The sequence below is a fragment of the Carcharhinus amblyrhynchos genome, chromosome 11 (genome assembly GCF_965287045.1).
Source record: "Carcharhinus amblyrhynchos chromosome 11, sCarAmb.v2.hapA, whole genome shotgun sequence".
Classification (NCBI taxonomy): Eukaryota; Metazoa; Chordata; class Chondrichthyes; order Carcharhiniformes; family Carcharhinidae; genus Carcharhinus; species Carcharhinus amblyrhynchos.
In genome coordinates, this window is record NC_137334.1 from 90,469,604 (window position 1) to 90,490,635 (window position 21,032).

General features: G+C 47.5%; 1 protein-coding gene across 1 annotated transcript in view; it reads left to right on the forward strand.

Annotated features, from left to right (window-relative positions):
- Positions 1–21,032, forward strand: part of slc23a3 (solute carrier family 23 member 3) — a 71,368-nt gene continuing 50,336 nt past the window's right edge. Inside the window, exons 1-3 of the mRNA XM_080198322.1 lie at positions 1–285; positions 4,923–5,083; positions 14,432–14,526. Of these exons, the coding sequence (XP_080054448.1) occupies positions 175–285; positions 4,923–5,083; positions 14,432–14,526 (367 nt within the window). The 5' untranslated portion in view covers positions 1–174. The remainder of the gene's footprint in view (positions 286–4,922; positions 5,084–14,431; positions 14,527–21,032) is intronic.

Sequence of the window (21,032 nt, forward strand, 5' to 3'; positions counted from 1 at the left end):
ATGCTCCAGAGATCAGCCAATCGTTTCTCTCTCTCCCTCTCTTTCCGTCTTGCGCGCACACATTCTCCCTTCGTCTCTCACACTCAGCTTTGTCTGTAACACAAGCCATCGGGAAGCCCTGAGCGGTCACGCAATGTCAGGGTCTGGTGAGAAGTGAGGAAGTGGGCGGGAACCATGGAAGGAAAAGGGAGCACGGAGCAAGTCCCGAAGAGGGAGGCGGAAATCGCCAGGTACCCATTCCACAGCCAGCCTCCCTGGATCCTCAGCACGCTGTTTGCCGTGCAGGTAGGGAAGCGTTAGACCGAGAGATGCCAGCCGTGCACGTGTCCCCCGTACTCCACTATTGGCAACCATGCCCCCTGCTGTGCAGTGCCTGGGCTCTGGAACTCCCTCCCCGAACCTCTCCAAATCTCTTTCTCCTTTAAGACTCGAGGGGCTAGATGGCTACTTCTGCTCCTATTTCTTATGTTCTTAAGACATTCCTCAAAATCCTCACCTTTGACCAAACTTTAGGTCACCCCTTCTTACGTGCCAGATGTTCTTCGAAACTGCTCCTCTAAAAAGCTTTGCACCGCGTCATTGCTACATTACAGGCACTACGCAAATGCAACAAGTTGTTGTTGATTTAAGGCTGTAGCTGCTTCGTTCATTGGGTGGGAATTTTCTCCTTCCCCCCCCGAAGGCGTGATTTCCAGCGATCAAGGCGCCAATTCATTGGCCAGCAGTGGGATCCACCGATTCCACCCACCGTCAATGCCATTTTGCGCTGTTTACCAGCGGCGCAGCCGGGGAACTTACCGAAGGGGATCATCATTGGCGAGAGCGGAGGATCCCATCAGTGGAAAGGGCTGGAAAATTCAGCCCACTGTGTACAGATTTGTCCATTGACTTGTTTATCTGGCTGGCTTGTAATAATTCACTCTGTGATTACTGAATGACATTTCGCTTCATGCCTGAGTAGTATTGTACACACAGCAATCCTGCCGTGACTCACGCGCAGGCATCTGCACAGATTCTATGCTTCAAAGAAAATATTTGTGTTCAGGGTACAGGTAGTGCTGACAGTGCCAGGATCCCGGGTTCAGTTCCGGCCTCAGGTCACTGTCTGTGCGGAGTTTGCACGTTCTCCCCACGTCTGCGTGGGTTTCCTCCGGGTGCTCTGGTTTCTTCCCACAGTCCAAAGATGCGCAGGTTAGGTTGATTGGCCAAGGTAAAAATTGCCCCTTAGTGTCAGGGGGATGAGTAGGGTAAACATGTGGGGTTGTAGGAACAGAGCCTGGGTGGGATTGTGGTTGGCACAGGCCCGATGGGCTGAATGGCCACCTTCTGTACTGTAGGGATTCTATGCACCTTCTTTGGGGATGAGCATTTGTTGCTTGCTCCTAGCCTGTGGGATCTTGCTGTGCACAAATTACAGCTCGTGATTTTGATGTTCAAACAGCGTGTGGGTGTATTGGCACAAGGAACACAGAAAGTTATCATGCAGACACAGCAAGCAATTAGGAAGCTAAGTGACATGTTGGCCTTGCTGGAAGGGCAATGGAGTACAAGGATAAAGAAGTATTGCCAGAGTTGTGTAGGGTTTTGGTGTGACCAGTCTGGAGTAGTGCATGCAGTTTAGGTCTCCGCAGATTCCTCATGCATTGGAGGTGATACAGTGAAGATTCACTAGAATGGTCCCTAAGGTGAAGGGATTGCCCTATGAAGAGAGACGGAGTAACTTGGGTTTACATCTCTGGAGTTTAGGAGAATAAATGCAAGCTGATGCATTTTGGTAGATTGAATCAGGACAGGATTTATTCAGTTGATGGTAGGACATTGGGGAGAGTTATAGAACAAAGAGATCTAGGGGTACAGGTTCATAGCTCCTTGAAAGTGGATTCACAGGTGGACAGAGTGGTGAAGAAGGCATTCGGCATGCTTGGTTTCATTGGTTAGAACATTGAATACAGGAGTTGGAATGTCTTGTTGAAGTTGTACAAGACATTGGTAAGGCCACACTTGGAATACTGTGTGCAGTTCTGGTCACCCTATTATAGAAAGGATATTATTAAACGAGAAAGAGCGCAGAAAAGATTTACTAGGATGCTACCAGGACTTGATGGATTGAGTTATAAGGTGAGGTTGGATTGACTGGGACTTTTTTCCCTGGAGCGTCGGAGACTAAGGGGTGATCTTATCGAGGCCTATAAAATAATGAGGGGCATAGATCAGCTAGATAGTCAATATCTTTTCCCAAAGGTAAGGGAGTCTAAAACTAGAGGGCATAGGTTTAAGGTGAGAGGGGAGAGATACAAAAGAGTCCAGAGGGACAATTTTTTCACACAGAGGGTGGTGAGTGTCTGGAACAAGCTGCCAGGGGAAGTAGCAGAGGCGGGTACAATTTTTTTAGAAAGCATTGACACAGTTGCATGGGTAAAATGGGTATAGAGGGATATGGGCCAAATGCGGGCAATTGGGCCTAGCTTACTAGTTAAAGAAAGGGCAGCAAGGACAAGTTGGGCTGAAGGACCTGTTTCCATGCTGTAAACCTCAATGACTCTATGACAGGTGATCTCATTGAAACCTATATGATTCTGAAGGTGTTTGAAAGGGTGGATGTTGTGAGATTGCTTTCCACACTGGTTGGTGAATCTAAAACACGGGGGCACAGTCTCGGATAAGGAGCTGATCATTTAGGGGATTCATTTCTTCACTCAAAGGGTTGTGAATCTTTGGAATTCTCAACCAGAGGATTATGGATGCTCCATCGTTGAATATATTTAAGACTGTGAGATGGACAGATTCTTGGGTTCTCGGGGAATTATGGGATCTTGTTGAATGGGGGAACATATTTAAAGGGCCAAATGGCCTGCTCTCGTCTACTTGTGTTCTTATTCTCTGCCAATCATTAATTGCTCCCCAGTTACTGGAAAGGGTCCTTGCCCTTTCCCTTATCAAAGTGATGCCCAAATCACCTCTTGAATGGTATGATTCATGTGATATTAACATGCCTGTGTTAACCATTCATCTGCATCACGGCCATGCCTCTCATTGAAAATGATTGAGTTAATATTAGGTCAGGAATGTGAAGAATGGCATATCGCAAAGGTTAGCTTAAAGAGATTTAAACGCAGTTTAATACAATATCCTAGATTTCATTAACAGGGGCACAGAGTTCAAAAGCAAGGTTTCGCTGGACTTGTATGAAAGACTGGTTCAACCTCAGCTAGAATATTACACCTGGTGAACTGGTGCAACGACAATAACCTCTCGTTCAATGTCAGTGAAACAAAGGAGGTAATCATCGACTTCAGGAAGTGGAAGACATGCCCATCTACACCAACGGGGATGAAATGGAAATGGTCAAAAGCTTCAAGTTTCTAAATGTCCAGATCACCAACAACCTGTTCTCTTCCCTGCATGCCGCCTCTATCCCTCCCTGCTGCCCTCAGACTTTTGAATGGACCTACTTTATATTAAGCTGATCTTTCCCTACACCCTAGTTATGACTGTAACATTATATTCCGCGCCTTCTCCTTCCCTTCTCCCCATTTACTGTATGAAAGGTATGCTTTGTCTGTTTAGCATGCAAGAAACAATACTTTTCACTGTATCCCAATACTTGTGACAATAATAAATCAGATCAAACCAGATCCAATTGTGGATCACGTACTTTAGGAAAGATGTGAAGGCAGTGGAGAGAGTGCAGAAAGGATTCACAAGAATGGTTCCAGGGATGAGGAATGTACCAGACAGTACAGTAAGTGAGGTTTTGCAAACCCAGGCAAGTGATGGGGGGTTACAGATAGTGCGACATGAACCCAAGATCCTGGTTGAGGCTGTCCTCATGTGTGCGGAACTTGGCTATCGGTCTCTGCTCAGCGACTCTGCGCTGTCGTGTGTCGTGAAGGCCGCCTTGGAGAATGCTTATCCGAAGGTCAGAGGCCGAATGCCCGTGACCACTGAAGTGTTCGCCAACAGGAAGGGAACAGTCTCGCCTGGTGATTGTCGAGGGTGTTCATTCATCTGTTGTCATAGCGTCTGCATGGTCTCCCCAATGTACCATGCCTAGGGACATCCTTTCCTGCAGCGTATCAGGTAGACAATGTTGGCCGAGTTGCAAGAGTATGTACCGTGTACCGGGTGGATGGTATGCTCATGTGTGATGATGTCATCCATGTCGATGATCCGGCATGTCTTGCAGAGGTTCCTGTGGCAGGGTTGTGTGGTGTTGTGTTCACTGTTCTCCTGAAGGCTGGGTAGTTTGCTGCGGACAATGGTCTGTTTGAGGTTGTGCGGTTGTTTGAAGGCAAGAAGTGGGGGTTTGGGGATGGCCCTGGCATAATAAAGGACCCCACGCACACTGGATATACTGTCTTCTACATTTTTCCATTGGGAAAAAGATACAAAAGTCTAAGGTCACGTACCAAGGACTCAAGAAGAGACATGCCAGATCATCGACATGGATGACATCATCTCACGTGAGAACACCATCCACCAGGTACACAGAAAATACTCTTGCAACTCGGCCAACGTTGTCTACCTGATACACTGCAGGAAAGGGTGTCCCGAAGCATGGTACATTGGGGAGACCATGCAGACGCTACGACAACGGATGAATGAACATCGCTCGACAATCACCAGCTTCGTCCCTGCTGCCATCAGACTTAAGTCGCATTAAGTTGATCTTTCTCTACATCCTAGCTAGGACTATAACACTAAATTCTGCACTTTCTCCTTTCCTTCTCTATTAACAGTATGCCTTGTCTGCGTAGTGTGCAAGAAACAATACTTTTCACTGTATGTGACAATAATAAATCAAACCAAATCCCTACATGGATTCCACCCCTGAAAGCAGCCTTGCTAGATTTCACAGATGCTGTCTAAATGCTTCAGTAATTGGTCAATCTATCGCAGTAATTATCTTTCTCTATCCTCAGCATGTGTTGGTGCAGGCGGCACTCATACAAACTGTCCACTGCCTCCTCATCGATGCCCTCCCATCGGACCAGCGCACCCGTCAGCATGGCTACCAGCTGATAGCCACCAGCCTCTTCGCCTCTGGTGTCTCCACACTGCTGCAAACTACCCTGGGCTGCAGGTAATCAGGTTTTATAATGCTCATTACTCTCACTTAAGAATTCCCTTCTGTGCAGTTGGTGATGTGATTGAGGTGGTTGAGAAAAAGCTTCAATGGTGTGGAAAGAGAGAAGCGAGGTCCTCTTTTGCAGGGTGGGGTTGTGAGGGTGGGGTGGGTTTGGGGTGGTCGGGTGGGCGATGGAGAGGGAAATGAGGTTAGGGTCAGGTTGCCCAGAGCACCAAGGGTAATGGAAATCCAGAACCTTCTCCCTCAAAAGGGGTTGATGAGGCTGTGGACTGAGTCATTGATGGAAATCTGAAATATGAGCGGAAAGTGCTGGAAAGACTCAGCAGGTCAGGCAGTGTCTACACAGAGAGAGAAAACCAGAATCCGGGGTTCAGCTTTTCACCCATTCTTCAGGACCGGACAAGGTTCGGGATGGAACAGGTTTTAGACAAAGGCAGAGATGGGGTGGGGAAATGGAAGGGAGTGGGGGATAGGAGGAAAGAACAAGAGTTGCATTCAGCAATGGGATGTGATTGAAAGATGAGGCACTAATCATAGAATCGCTACAGTGCAGGAAGAGGCCATTCGGCCCATCAAGCCTGCACCCACAGTAATCCCACCCAGGCCCTATCCCTGTAATCCCACACATTTACCCCAGTCCACCTTGACATTGAGGGGCAATTTAGCACAGCCAATCAACCCAACCTGTACATCTTTGGAATGTGGGAGGAAAATTCGAACAGGACTAGACAGGGTAGATGCAGGGAGGATGTTCCCAATGTTGGGGAAGTCCAGAACCAGGGGTCACAGTCTGAGGATTCAGGGTGGACCATTTAGGACGGAGATGAGTAGATATTTCTTCACCCATAGAATAGTGAGCCCATGGATTTATTACCTCCGGAAGTAGTTGATGCCAAAACATTGAATGTATTCAAGAGGTGGTTGGATATAACACTTTGGGCAGATGGGATTGAAAGTTATGGGGAGAAAGCAGGATTAGGTTACTGAGTTGGATGGTCAGCCATGATCGTGATGAATGGTGGAGCAGGCTCGAAGGGCCAAATGGCCTCCTCCTGCTCCTATCTTCTATGTTTCTATTGGACCCCCTGGGGGAAACCCACACAGACACGGGGAGAACGTGCAGACTCCACACAGAGAGTGAACTGAGGCCTGAATCAAACCAGGGTCCCTGGCGCTGTGGGGCAGCAGTGCTAACCACCGTGCCACCATGCCACCCAACCTCTAAGCTTCCATTTTAGGTTTTTGTTGGGTTTATGCATCTCAGATTAGCCAGGTTCTAACTGGATGGGAGATTAGACTCGAGGGGCTGAACTGCCCGAGGGATTTTGGAGGGATGTGATTCTGGTGGATTTTGATGGATGTACTTCATGAAGACAGGAACAGACGCAGACCGCTCGGTGCTCCAGTTCCGCCGTTCTGTGAGACCACGACCGATCCTGTCCTAACAAAATTTCCATTCAGAAGATTGAGTGCGGTGGCGGGCAGGAAAGTTGGCGTGATTCCCGCTGGGCATCATGTTGGATGAACATGCCCAGGCTTCCACTCTACAGCTCGTTAGCAGCCTGCTAAATCTCATGGCAGAATGTGCAGAGGTTGGTCTGTTCCATCATTGTGTCCTGGTTCCTCAGGCTCCCACTATCTGTGACAATAATAAATCAAACCAAATCAGAAAGGATTGATATCCACAGACCAAATATGATCCCCAAAGGCTGAACTGCTGCAGTGCATCTTGTTGCTACTGAGCATCAGTGGTGGAGGGATTGAATGTTTCTGGTTGTGGTGCCAATCAAGTGGGCTGCTTTGTCCTGGCTGGTGTCAAGCTTCTTGAGTGTTGTTGGAGCTGCAGCCATCGGGCAAGTGGGGAGTATTCCATCACACTCCTGACTTGTGCCTTGTAGATGGTGGACAGGCTTTGGGGAGTCAGGAGGTGAGTTACTCACTGCAGAGTTCCCAGCCTCTGACCTGCGCTTGTAGCCACTGTGTTTATGTGGTGAGTCCAATCGAGTTTCTGGTATTAGAATCATAGAACCCTACAGTGCAGAAAGAGGCCTTTCGGCCCATCGAGTCTGCACCGACCACAAACCCACCCAGGCCCTACCCCCATATCTCTACATATTATACCCACTAATCCCTCTAACTTAAGGATCTTAGGACACTAAGGGGCAATTTCTTAGCATGGCCAATCAACCTAACCCGCACATCTTTGGACTGTGGGAGGAAACCGAAGCACTCAGAGGAAACCCATGCAGACATGAGGAGAATGTGCAAACTCCACACTTACAGTAACCCGAGCCCGGAATTGAACCCAGGTCCCTGGAGCTGTGGAGCAGCAGTGCTAACCACTGTGCTACCGTGCCGCTACCACGGTCAATGCTATCCCCAAGGATGTTGACAGTGGGGGATTCAGTGATTGTAACGCCATTGAATGTCAAGGGGCGGTGGTTAGAGTGTCTCTTATTGGTGATGGTCATTGCCTGGCATTTGTCTGGCATGAATGTTACTTGCCACTTGTCAGCCCAAGCCTGGATATTGTCCAGATCTTGTTGCATTTGGAATTGTACTGCTTCACTTTCTGAGGAAATCTGAACGGTGCTGAATATGTCATCAAAGATCCTTAGACAGCATCTTCCAAACTCATGACCACTTCCATCTAGGATAAAGGCAGCAGATACATGGGAAAACCACCACCTACAAATTCCTCTCCAAGCCATTCACCACCCTGACTTGGAAATATATTACTGTTCTTTGACGGTCGCTGGGTCAAAATCCTGGAACTCTCTCCCGAACAACATTGTGGGACAGCCCACAGAACATGGATTGCAGCGATTCAAGAAGGCAGCTCACCACCACCATCCCAAGGGCAACTAGGGATGGGCAATAAATGCTGGCCCAACCAGTGATGCCCAGGTTGACAGGGTTGTTAAGAAGGCGTACGGTGTGTTAGCTTTTATTGGTGGCGGGATTGAGTTTCAGGGCCACGAGGTCAGATTGCAGCTGTACAAAACCCTGGTGTGGCTGCACCTGGAGTATTGCGTACAGTTCTGGTCGCCACATTATAGGAACGATGTGGAAGCATTGGAAAGGGTGCAGAGGAGGTTTACCAGGATGTTGCCTGGTATGGTGGGAAGGTCTTATGAGGAAAGGCTGAGGGACTTGAGGTTATTTTCGTTAGAGAGAAGAAGGTTAAGAGGTGACCTAATTGAGGAATACAAGATGATCAGAGGGTTAGATAGGGTGGACAGTGAGAGCCTTTTTCCTCCGACGGTGATGGCTAACACGAGGGGACACAGCTTTAAGTTAAGGGGTGGTAATTATAGGATGGATGTAGGTTCTTTACTCAGAGGGTAGTAAGCGTGTGGAATGCCCTGCCTGCAGCAGTTGTGGACTCGCCAACTTTAAGGGCGTTCAAACGGTCAGTGGATAGGCATATGGATAACATTGGAATAGTTTAGGTTAGAGGGTCATTAGATTGGTTCCACTGGTCGGCGCAACATCGAGGGCCGAAGGGCCTGTACTGCGCTGTAATGTCCTACGTTCTATGTCTCATGAATGAATAAAAAAGGTGATTCCCAATTACTTGCTGATATAGAGAAGGGTTTTTCTGTGTGCGGTTTGTCTTGACGATGCAGTTAATGAGTTGCTGGTTATAAACTGACTGCTCCGTTGGTTATTTGACTCGGGCTGACTACTTTAACACTGAATGTTTGTCTTCAAATGGGAGCAGCAGGACTGTGTTAACGTTACCTGTTCAGCATGCACACAAAGGGAGTTTGACTTCACAGCGCGATTGAAAATGTGTGGTGTAAAACTGGTCTGAGTCTGAATAGAAGCACTGTCACTTTCCCCTGCTCTCTGCTGCTCTTTGGTCTCAGTTTGAGCCCTTGCACAGGAGTGTAGCTGGGTTTACACACTCACTTTAACAGTTCTGATGTAAATACAGTTCAGATTTATTGCGCCTTGACGTTTGGTTTGCTGTATCGTGACGGTTGTTGGGTTTTAATCCAACACATTGATTTCCAAACCCCTGGATCCCAAACCTCTTCAGTCAAGGAGCGGCACGGTGGTACAGTGGTTAACACACACAGGGACCCGGGTTCGATTCCCCTGTTCTCCCCATGTCTAGGTATATAAGATACTGAAGGGAATAGATAGAGTTAATAGTGAGAGACTGCTCCCTAGACTGGGTACAAATACGAGAGGTCATGATTTAAGGGTGAGGGGGGAGAGGTATAATTTGGATGTGAGAGGAAGGTTCTTTACGCAGAGAGTTGTGGGGGTATGGAACGCGCTACCGAGTAGGGTGGTGGAGGCAGGAACGTTGGACTCGTTTAAGGATCAGTTAGATAGACACATGAGTGAAACGAGGATGGAGGGTTATGGTAGGGGCTATTAAATAAGGTTAGAACCTCGGGAGACACCGGAAAAGCAGGCTTGTAAGATTAACGTTTTTGTCTTTTATTCTGCAGGTGGAGGTCCACCTCGTTGTCAAACGAGGGGCATGCACACAGTGGGTCGTGCGTGGGCTGCTCTTGGAAGTTCCGGGAGTGGCCTAGTACTTCGTGTCGGTGTGTGTGCTTGATCCTGGACCGGTAGACGGGCGCCGCAACAGCTCAGTGACTAGCACTGCGAGCTGTGCAGATACATGGATTTGGGCCTGTGTCTGTGGGAGTTTGTGCATTCTCCCTGTGGTTGCGTGGGTTTCCTCCGGGCGCTCCGGTTTCCTCCCACACCCCAAAGATGTGCTGTTAGGCTGATTGGTTTTACCAAATTGACACTATTCCCCCCTGAATCTGGCTAAGTTAAGGGTTCTATTCGTAGACACGCAGGGTAGAATAGGTGTAGGGTGATGCGGCGGCGCGGGCTCGTTGGGCCGAAGGGCCTGTTTCCCGTGCTGGGTTATTCTTTGTTCTTTGTTGTCTGTGTGGGTTTTCTCCAATTTCCTCCCACAGTCCAAAGATCTGCAGGTTAGGTTTATTAGTCATGCTAAATTGCCTCAGGAGAATTAGCAGGGTAAATATATGGGATTACGGGATTGGACCTGGGTGGGATTGTTGATGGTGCAGGCTCGATGGGCCAAATGGCCTCCTTCTGCACTGTTGGGATTCTGTATTACTGACTGCGTTGCTACTGGCTGCCTTTGGGTGGCACGGTAGCACAGTAGGTTAGCACTGCTGCTTCACAGCTCCAGGAACATGGGTTCAATTCCTGGCTCGGGTCACTGTCTGTGTGGAGTTTGCACATTCTCCTCGTGTCTGCGTGGGTTTGCTCTGGTTCCCTCCTACAGTCCAAAGATGTGTGGATTAGGTTGATTGGCCATGTTAAAATTGCCCCTTAGTGTACTAGGATGCTTAGGTTAGAGGGATTAGTGGGTAAGTTATGTAAGGGTATGGAGATAGGGCCTGGGTGGGATTGTGGTCGGTGCAGACTCGATGGGCCGAAGGGCCTCTTTCTGCACTGTAGGGATTCTATGATATTTTGTGTTGATGTTCAATTAATTCTCTTATCTCTGTCTGACATTGATATTTAAATCACCACTCTGATTCTCACAGCACAGAAGGAAGCCATTCAGCCCATTGCTTGTTCGTACCAGCTCTAGGAGAAGGATCCAATTTATCCCACCCTTTTCTGATAACCCTGAAACTTCCCCCCTTTAGATCTTGTACTGCAGTTCAGTGACAGTTAGTCTCTTGTTCATTATCAGTAATCTGTCCCTTTCTGTGTCTATTATCTCTGCCCTTTGACCCTGGCCTGCAAGCTGGTTTGAGTGTATTCTGGGAGTTAAGTCCCAGGTTCCTTGGTGTAGGTTGGGTGGATGCAACCCTCGCTAAGAAAAGTGGGAAGCTGTTGACCTAGTGGTATTATCATTAGACTATTAATCCACAAACTCACCCAATGTGCCAGGGACCTGGGTATAAATCCTGTCAATGGTGGAATTTCAATTCAATTTTTAAAAAAATATTGAATTAAGAATGTACTGACGATCGTGAAACCATTGTTGGAAAAACCCATCTGATTCACTAATGTTCCATGGGGAAGGAAATCTGCCGTCCTTGCCTGGCCTGACCTACATGTGACTCCAGAGTCACAGCCTCAACTGCCCTCAGGCAACTCGGGATGGGCAATAAATGCTGATATGGAGATGCTGGCGTTGGACTGGGGTAAACTCAGTCAGAACTCTCACAAAACCAGGTTAAAGTCCAACGGGTATATTTGGTAGCAAACGCCACTAGCTTTTGCATCACTGCTCCTTTGTCAGGTGAGTCACCTGATGAAGAAGCAGCAAGCGCTCCGAAAGCTAGTGGCTTTTGCTACCAAGTAAACCTGTTGGACTTTAACCTGGTGTTGTGAGAGTTCTTACAATGAATGCTGGCCCAGCCAACGATGCCCACGTCCCACGAATGAGTGAATGAGAAAGGAGATACGGCGGAAATGACAGGAAATGAATTATTTGTCAATATACAGAGCAGAAAGCACTTCATCTATTTTAGATGCACCTTATGAAGTCATAGAGATATACAGCTCAGCGAGAGGCCCTTCTGTCCATTGTGTCTGTGCTGGCACTTATCTATTCTAATCCCATTTTCCAGCACACAGTCCGAGGTCTTGCACACTATGGAATTTCAAGAGCTCATCTAAATGCTTCTTAAGTGTTGTGAGAGTTCCCACCTCTCCCACCCTTTCAGGCAGCGAGTTCCAGATTCCCACCTGGATCCTTTGGGTGAAAAAGGTTTTCCTCAAATCTTCCCTAAATCTCCAGCCCCTTTCCTTAAATCTCTGCCCCCTAGTTATTGACCCCTCTATTAACGGGAAAAGTTCCTTCCTATCCACCCTATCGATGTCACTCATTATTTTGTACACTTTAATTGGTGATAAGTAATTAAACTAATCGTTATCGGCTGGCTCAAGGCACGTGACCAGAACTGAGAGGTTGTTGTTATCAGGAAAGACCCAACAACCATTGTTGTGAAGAGGAGCTGGGGTCTTTGGCTAATATCCCTGAACCGGTATCTCCAAAAAAAAAGCTGATGACCCATAATGTCATTTGTGGGAGCTTGCTGTGCACAAATTGAGCTGCATGTTTCCTCCATTACGACAGTGACCGCCCTTCAGAAATAAACATCTTTTAATTCTCTCACGGGACGTGGGTGTCGCTGGTTGGGCCAGCATCTGTTACCCATCCCTACATGCCCCTGAACTGAGTGTGACGCTTGGCCATTTCAGAGGGCAGTTGAGAGTCAACCACAGTCCTGTGGGTTTGGAGTCACATGTAGGACAGACCGGGTAAGGACATTAGTGAACCAGATGGGTTTTTACCACAATTAATTTTATGGCACCAATCCAGAGCTGCATTGAATCCAAATTTCACAATCTGTTATGGTGGGATTTTATTTTTTTATTCATCTGTGGGACATTGCTGGCTGGCCAGCATTTATTGACCATCCCTAATTTCCCTTAAACCGAGTGGCTCACTCAGCCGTTTCGGAAAACAGTTGAGAGTCAACCACATTGCAATGTCTCTGGATTCACATGTGGGCCAGACCGCACAGGGACAGCAGATTTCCTTCCTTAAAGGGCATTGAAGAGGCACAGTGGTTAGCACTGCTGCCTCACAACAGCAGGGACCTGGGTTCAATTCCAGCCATGATGTGGAGATACCGGTGTTGGACTGGGATAAACACAGCAAGAAGTCTTACAACACCAGGTCTAACGGGTTTATTTGGTACCAAACACCACTAGCTTTCAGAGCACTACTTCTTCATCAGGTGAGTGGGAGTTCTGATCACAAACAGGGCATTTAAAGACACAAACACAATTTACATGAATAATGATTGGAATGTGAGTCTTTACAGCTAATCAAGTCTTAAAGGTACAGACAATGTGAGTGGAGAGAGCTTTAAGCACAGGTTAAAGAGATGAGTGTTGTCTCCAGACAGGACAGTTAGTGAGATTTTGCAAACCCAGGCAAGTCACGGGGGTTACAGATAGTGTGACATGAATCCAAGATCCCTGTTGAGACCGTCCTCATGTGGGCAGAACTTGGCTGCCAGTCTCTGCTCAGTGACTCTGCATTGTCATGTGTTGTGAAGGCTGCCTTGGGGAACGCTTACCCAAAGATCAGAGGCTGAATGCCCGTGACCACTGAAGTGTTCCCCAACAGGAAGAGAACTGTCTTGCCTGGTGAAGACTGTTCCCTTCCTGTTGGCGAACACTTCAGTGGTCACGGGCATTCAGCCTCTGATCTTTGGGTAAGCGTTCCCCAAGGCGGCCTTCCCAACACATGACAGCGCAGAGTCGCTGAGCAGAGACTGATAGCCAAGTTCTGCACACATGAGGACGGTCTCAACAGGGATCTTGGGTTCATGTCGCACTATCTGTAACCCCCAACACTAGCCTGGACTTGCAAAATCTCACTAACTTTCCTGTCTGGAGACAACACACACCTCTTTAACCTGTGCTTAAAGCTCTCTCCACTCACATTGTCTGTACCTTTAAGACTTGATTAGCTGTAAAGACTCACATTCCAATCATTATTCATGTAAATTGTGTTTGTGTCTTTAAATGCCCTGTTTGTGATCAGAACTCCCACTCACCTGATGAAGAAGCTACACACTGAAAGCTAGTGGTGTTTGCTACCAAATAAATCTGTTGGACTTTAACCTGATGTTGTAAGACTTCTTACTCAATTATAGCCTCAGATCACTGTCTGTGTGGAGTCTGCACTTTTTCCCCATGTCTGTATGGGTTTCCTCCCACAGTTCAAAGATGTGCTGGTTAGGCTGATTGGCCATGCTAAATTTCCCCTAATCTCAGGGGGATTTGCAGATTAAATGTTTGAGGTCATGGGAATAGGGCCTGAGTTGGGCTATGGTCACTACAGACTCGATGGGCCAAATGGCCTCCTTCTGTACTGTAGGGATTCTATGATCTTGTGAACCAGGTGGGTTTTTACATGAATGGTTTCATGGTCATCGGTAGATTCTTACTTGCAGATTTTTTAAAAAATTGAATTAAAATTCCACCTTGTACCATGGCAGGATTCGTTAATAGTCTCACAATAATACCACTCAGCCATCACCTCTTTGAATCCACACCACGCCTCCCCCCCCACCCCCCCTGTCGAGCATTACCCTGGGTCTCTGGATTACCAGTCCAGTGACAATATCTTTAGGAAATACAATATCACTTGTCTCCCCAATAACATCACTGACTGTAAAGCATTTTGGTGCTATACAAATGCAAAACCTTTCATTCACTTTGAAGAGGTTCACAGCAAGAAGCTCGTAAATTGATGCATCAGTTAATTTTGTTTCTCTTCTCTTTGTTTCTTCTTGTCCTTTCTAGATTACCACTAATCCAGGCTCCATCTTTTGAATATTTGATCCCTGCCGTGATTCTCGCTTCATCTCCCATGGACACCAACAGTTCCCTTCAGAACGGTACAGTGCCTTTCTTCTGTAACTCTTCCTTCCAACAACAAGAGAGCCATTGGGAAATGTTAGGGGTGCCAGTTACGGCTGGATATACACCATCACTTCATCACTTGATCTCTGACCTCCAACTGCCCAATCCCTCACAGTCTCAGTCCCACCCAGCTCCTCCAATTGATCACGTGACATGCCCATCGTCATAGCCTTCCTTGTCTAGTTATCAACTGAAGCATACAAAATTCTGAGGGAATTTGATAGGATGGGCACTTGAAGGGTGGTTCTTCTACTGAAGGAGACTAAACTAGGGGGATATGGCTTAAAATCAAGAGGTCTCCCTTTGAAGGCAGAGGTGAGGGTGGCATGGTGGTATAGTGGTTAGCATCGCTGCCTCACAGCGCCAGGGACCCCAGTTCAATTCCAGTCTTGGGTCACTGTTGGTGTGGAATTTGCACATTTTCCTGTATCTGCGTGGGTTTCCTTCAGGTGCTCCGGCTTCCTCCTTTTTTAGTTCCCAATTCTATTCACTCATACAATCCCTACAATGCAGAAGAGGCCATTTGGCCCATTACATCCACACCAACTCTCTGACAGAGTGTCTTTCCAGGCCTCTTCCCCTGCCCGATCCCCGTAACCCCAAACATTGCCCATGGCTAATCTTCCTAAGCTACACATCCTGGGACATTAAGGGGCAATTTAACATGGCCAATCCAACTAACAAGTTCAAAATGAGGTAGGGGGGGGGCAAGGTTCAACACAGATGTCAGGGGGCGTATTTTACACAGAGGGTGGTGGGGGCCAGGAATGCACTGCCGAGCAAGGTGGTTGAGGCAGACAGGCTGGGGTCGTTTAAGACTTATCTAGATAGCCACATGAACAGACTGGGAATAGAGGGATTCAAACGAATGGTCTAGTTGGGCGCATGAGCGTCGCAGGCTTGGAGGGCCGAAGGGCCTGTTCCTGTGCTGTATTGTTCTTTGTTAACTTTGTACTCTGGGACGAAACCGGAGTGCCCGGAGGAAACCCACACAGAGATGGGGAGAATGTGCAAATCCCATATAGTCAGTGACCCAAGCTGGGAATTGAAACCAGATCCCTGGAGCTGGCAGGTTAGACAATACGAACAGCAGTGCCAACCACTGTGCCAACCTGTTCAGGTAAACCTCCCAATCGTCTATTTTCAAGGGAACCCAACCCTGCAACTCTCCTCCTGCTTTTGGACCTCTGCTGGGCAGACAGGTTGCCTTTGACTTTCCCACATGTTCCAACACTGTTACAGCAGAGGATAGAGACCTGGTGGAGAGAGGAAGGAAGCCTCACCATTTCAACTCCTCCTTCACGGTTAGAGATCACGAAAGCCAATTCAGGTAAGGGGTCCCGTCACCTGGGGAATCTCCCCTGCGGGGCCAATGATATTGACTGAGGCCTAAACAAATCAGCTGAGGTAACTGGTGTTTGGAATACGCACTGGTTTCAGAGCACAGGTGCAGACATGGAGCGCTGGGAAAGTCTAAGCACAACTCACCCACTCTGCCCACCCTGACACGGTCGTGGCAACAACAGAAAATATCCTTGTCAAACTCAAAATTGCCTAAAGTTCTCTCCTTGTCTGTGAGAGGGTTAGGGCTTAACCATTGTCCCGTGGGCCGATACTATTCAAAATGCTCTTTCACCCTTGAATAAAACATTGCTTTTTGCATGGTTTTCTCACGTTAATCTCCGTCCTCCCCACTCCCTCTATCGTCCATTTGGTGTCTGTCTTCTCACACTCACTCCATTAGCCTGCTGACTTCATCCTGGGAGGGAGGGAACGCAGTCTGAAAGAGAGCTCCGCTTGCTGACACAGTGGGTCATTGCAGCACAGAACCACAGCGTCCCCAGGGCACAGAAAGAGGCCAGTTGGCCTATCAAGCCTGCACTGAATTTAAAGCTTATTTATTAGTGTCACAAGGTAGGCTTACATTCACACTCCAATGAAGTCACTGTGAAAATCCCCTACTTGCCACACTCTGGCGCCTGTTCGGGTACAGTGAGGGAGAATTTAGCACGGCCAATCTACCTAACCAGCACGTCTTTTGGACTGTGGGAGGAAACTGGAGAATGTAGAACATTACAGCGCAGTACAGGCCCTTCGGCCCTCGATGTTGCGCCGACCAGTGGAACCAATCTAATGACCCTCTAACCTAAACTATACCAATGTTATCCATATGCCTATCCACTGACCATTTGAACACCCTTAAAGTTGGCGAGTCCACAACTGCTGCAGGCAGGGCATTCCACGCCCTTACTACCCTCTGAGTAAAGAACCTACCTCTGACATCCGTCCTATAATTACCACCCCTTAATTTAAAGCTATGTCCCCTCGTATATGGAGAAACCCATGCAGACATGGGGAGAATGTACAGACTTCACACAGACGGTGACCCAAGCCGGGAATTGAATCTGGGTCCCTGGCACTGTGAGGTAGCAGTACTAACCACTGTGCCATCGTGCTGCCAACTTTGTCCTGGATGGTGTCCTGAGAGAGTATAAGTAGTGTCCCTACACCTAAGCACTGTCCCTAATGCAACTGCAGAGATCAGTTTAGAGGAAAACAAATGTCTATGCGATGTTTATCTACAGCATGCACAAGCAGAGAAGCCACTTAGACAAGGAGACTGAACAAATTTCAGCACCTCCTGGGTAACGTGGAAGACATTTTAAAAACTTATTTCTTCGAGATGTGGGCATCTCTGACTAGACCAGCATTTGTTGACCTCATTAATTGCCCCTGAGACGGTGGTGGTGAGCTGCCTTCTTGAACATCTACAGTCCCGTGTAGGTACACTCACAGTGCTGTTAGGGGAGGGAGTTCCAGGATTTTGACCCAGCGACAGTGAAGGAATGGCCGATATATTTCCAAGTCAGGGTCATGAGTAGCTTGGAGAGGAACTTGGAAGTGGTGGTGTTCCCAGGTATCTGCTGCCCTTACCCTTCTAGACAGTAGAGATCGTAGTTTGGAAGGTGCTGTCCAAGGAGTCTTGGTGAGTTGCTGCATCTTGTAGATAGTACACACTGCTGCATCGTTGGTGGTGGAATGAATGCGTGTGGATGGAGACAATCAGATGGGCTGCTTTGTCCTGGATGGTGTCAACTTCTTGAGTGTTTTTGGAGTTGCCGTCCAGGTGAGTGGGGAATATTCCGCCACACTCCCAACAAAAGCAAATTGCTGCGGATGCTGGAATCTGAAACCAAAAGAGAAAAGGCTGGAAAATCTCGGCAGGTCTGGCAGCATCTGTACGGAGAGAAAAGAGCTGACGTTTCGAGCCCCAGATGACCCTTTGTCAAAGCTAAAAGGCAGAGAAAGTGGGAGATGTTTACACTGCAGGGGGCAGGGAATGAAAGAAGGGTCAGAGCTACAGAAACGGGGGGAAAGGCTGCTAATGGCAGCCCAGAGAGAGAATAAAGGATGTGAATGGCCACACGGCAGAGAAGCTGAAATCAGAGGGTAAAGTGTGATAGACGAAGGTGTGGGGGGTGGGGAGATGGGTGGGAGAGAGGTAAAATGAGAACGCACTCCAGACTTGTGTTTTGTAGATTGTGGACAGGCTTTGGGGTGTTTGAAGGTGAGTCCCAGTCTCTGACCTGCTTTTGCAGCTGTTACCAGCAGATGTCACTATCGGGCAATTCGGACCCAGGATAGAACCTGGTCTGTTATATCCTAACCTTTGTCTTTAGTTTAACATAGAGAATGAACTGAATTACAGGTCTGCCAGTATGTTTTTATATATACAAGAATAAGCATTTATTAAATAAGAAAAGATTACTTATAATACACTATTCCTTCACCCCACCATTACAGATATATAAAGCTTTATAAGGATAACAAATTATAAATGCTATCTTACACTCTAATGTTCACAGTAAGTAAACAGTCTGTGTAAACCAATAGGCAAACTGTGGTCAAACACCCCACACTCTGAAACCAAGTGACATTTGCCACCCAAAATAATTTCTGTGGATTTCTTATCATTGCCCCAAATTCCTCATCACACTGTGAGCCAACTGGTCTCACTGGATTTCTGACTTTCACATGAGTGTTTCCACACTCTACTATCTTCACAGAAAATGCCTTGGAATCTTCCCCCAAACAAAGCTTTCCCTCAGATGCCTTCACCAAGGATCCACCTCCAGCATTTCGATCTCTCCTTTTGTTTTTTTCTCTGCCCTGGATTAGTATGTGCATCCAAGCCTCCACACAATCTCTCAGGCATCCAGCCACACCAACAGAACGCCACTACTTCACAGGCTGGATTACAATGCCACCAAACTCATTTGATGAAGGAACAGTGCTCCAAAGGCTTGTGATTCCAAATAAATCTGTTGGACTGTACCTAGTGTGGTGAGAGTTCTGATTGGTCCAAACTTTTGAGTTACCTTGGATATTGGGTTTCTCACCTGGCCGACTTTTAAATTTGGTTCCTGCAGATGTTTCTTTAATTCAGAGAACTTTCTCAATTTTTATCCAAATTGTCCCGAACAGCACCTTGTGCAACTTTGTTCCTCTAACTTAACTTCCTGAGACCTTCTTTGTGTTCCAAATCCCTATTTCTTTGGGACTTTACTTTGTTCTTTTGAGAAGTCTGCTTCCCTGTTCCTCAAGCTTCGCCTGGCTCCAGCTTACACCTAACTTAAACGTTCTTTCTGTCCTCGGGTGGCACTTGGGCTAAGCAACAGTCAAGTTTTCCTTTAAACCCTGTTTGCTTTTGCGTCGTAAACCCTCAAATACAATGCAGGCATCTAAACCAAACCAAAGTCATTAACCCCTTCAAATACAGAGGGGTTCAAATTAAACTTACTTAAAGTCATACCCTAAACTCACAAATACAGAGTATTTAAAACTACCTGTTTACTGACACAGTCACAATATTTATATGGCTCATCCAGTTCCGTTTTGGTGCTGAAAAGGTTCCATCATTCTGTATTTTGTTGCCGTTTGACAGTTTGAGATGCAGAAGGTCAAACCCAGGCTCACATTTCACTGTACACATAAGAACATAAGAAATAGGAGCAGGAGTAGGCCATCTGGCCCTTCGAGACTGCCCCGCCATTCAATAAGATCATGGCTGATCTGTCGTGGCTCAGTTCCACATTCCCGCCCTCTCCCCATAACCCTTAATCCCCTTGCCTATCAAAAACCCATCAACCTGCGTCTTAAAAATATTTAGCGAGGCAGCCTCCACCACTTCAACGGGCAGAGAATTCCAGAGATTCACCACCCTTTGAGTGAAGAAGTTCCTCCTCAACTCCGTTCTAAACTGCCCCCCCTTTATCTTGAGGCTGTGCCCCCTAGTCCTACTGTCTTTTTTGAGCGGGAAGAGTCTCTCCACCTCTACCCTATCCATCCCATTCATCATCTTATACGTCTCAATGAGATCTCCCCTCATTCTTCTAAACTCTAACGGGTACAAGCCTAGTTTATTCAGCCTCTCCTCATAGCTCAACCCCCTCAACTCCGGCATCAGCCTAGTAAACCTCCTCTGCACTCCCTCCAAGGCCAAAATATCCTTGCGTAAGTGTGGCGCCCAAAACTGCACACAGTACTCCAGCTGCGGTCTCACCAATGCCCTATACTACATTTTGGAGGAGAACAGGTTATAAGGGTGTCACAGTGGCAAGGTGGTTGGTGCTGCTGCCTCACTGCACCAGTAGTGCCAGTGCCAGTACTTTCTCAGAAGATTAAGGAAATTTGGCACACCAGCTACAACTCTCACCAACTTTTACAGTTGCACCATAGAAAGCATTCCTTCTATGAAAGCTCGGCATGGCTCCTGCTCTGCCCAAGACTGCAAGGAACTACAAAAGGTCAAAACGACAAAAGGGTGGTGAATGTAGCCCAATCCCTCACACAAACCAGCCTCCCATTCATTGACTCTGTCTACACTTCCGCTGCCTTGCCAGCATAATTAAGGACCCCACGCACCCTGGACGTTCTCTTTTCCACCTTCTTCCGTTGGGGAAAAGGTACAGAAAATCTGAGGTCACGCACCACCAACCAACTCAAGAACAGCTTCTTCCCCGCTGCTGTCAGGCTTTTGAATGGACCTACCTCGCGTTAAGCTGATCTTTCTCTACACCCTCGCTATGACTGTAACACTACATTCTGCACCCTCTCATTTCCTTCTGTATGAACAGTATGCTTCGTCTGTATAGCGCGCATGAAACAATACTTCTCACTGTATGTGACAATAATAAACCAAATCAAATCAAATCAGAGACCCAGGTTCAATTCCGGCCTTGGGTTATTGTCTGTGTGGAGTTTGCATGTTCTCCCGGTGTCTGTGTGGGTTTCCTCCGGGTGCTCAGGTTTCCTCCCACAGTCCAAAGATGTGCAGGTTAGGTTGATTGGCCATGCTAAATTGTCCCTTAGTGGCCAAAGGTGTGCGGGTTAGGGGGATTGGCCGTGCTAAATTGACCCTTAGTGGCAGGGGGATTAGCAGGTTTGGGGAAGAGGACCTGGTTGGGATGTGGTCGGTACA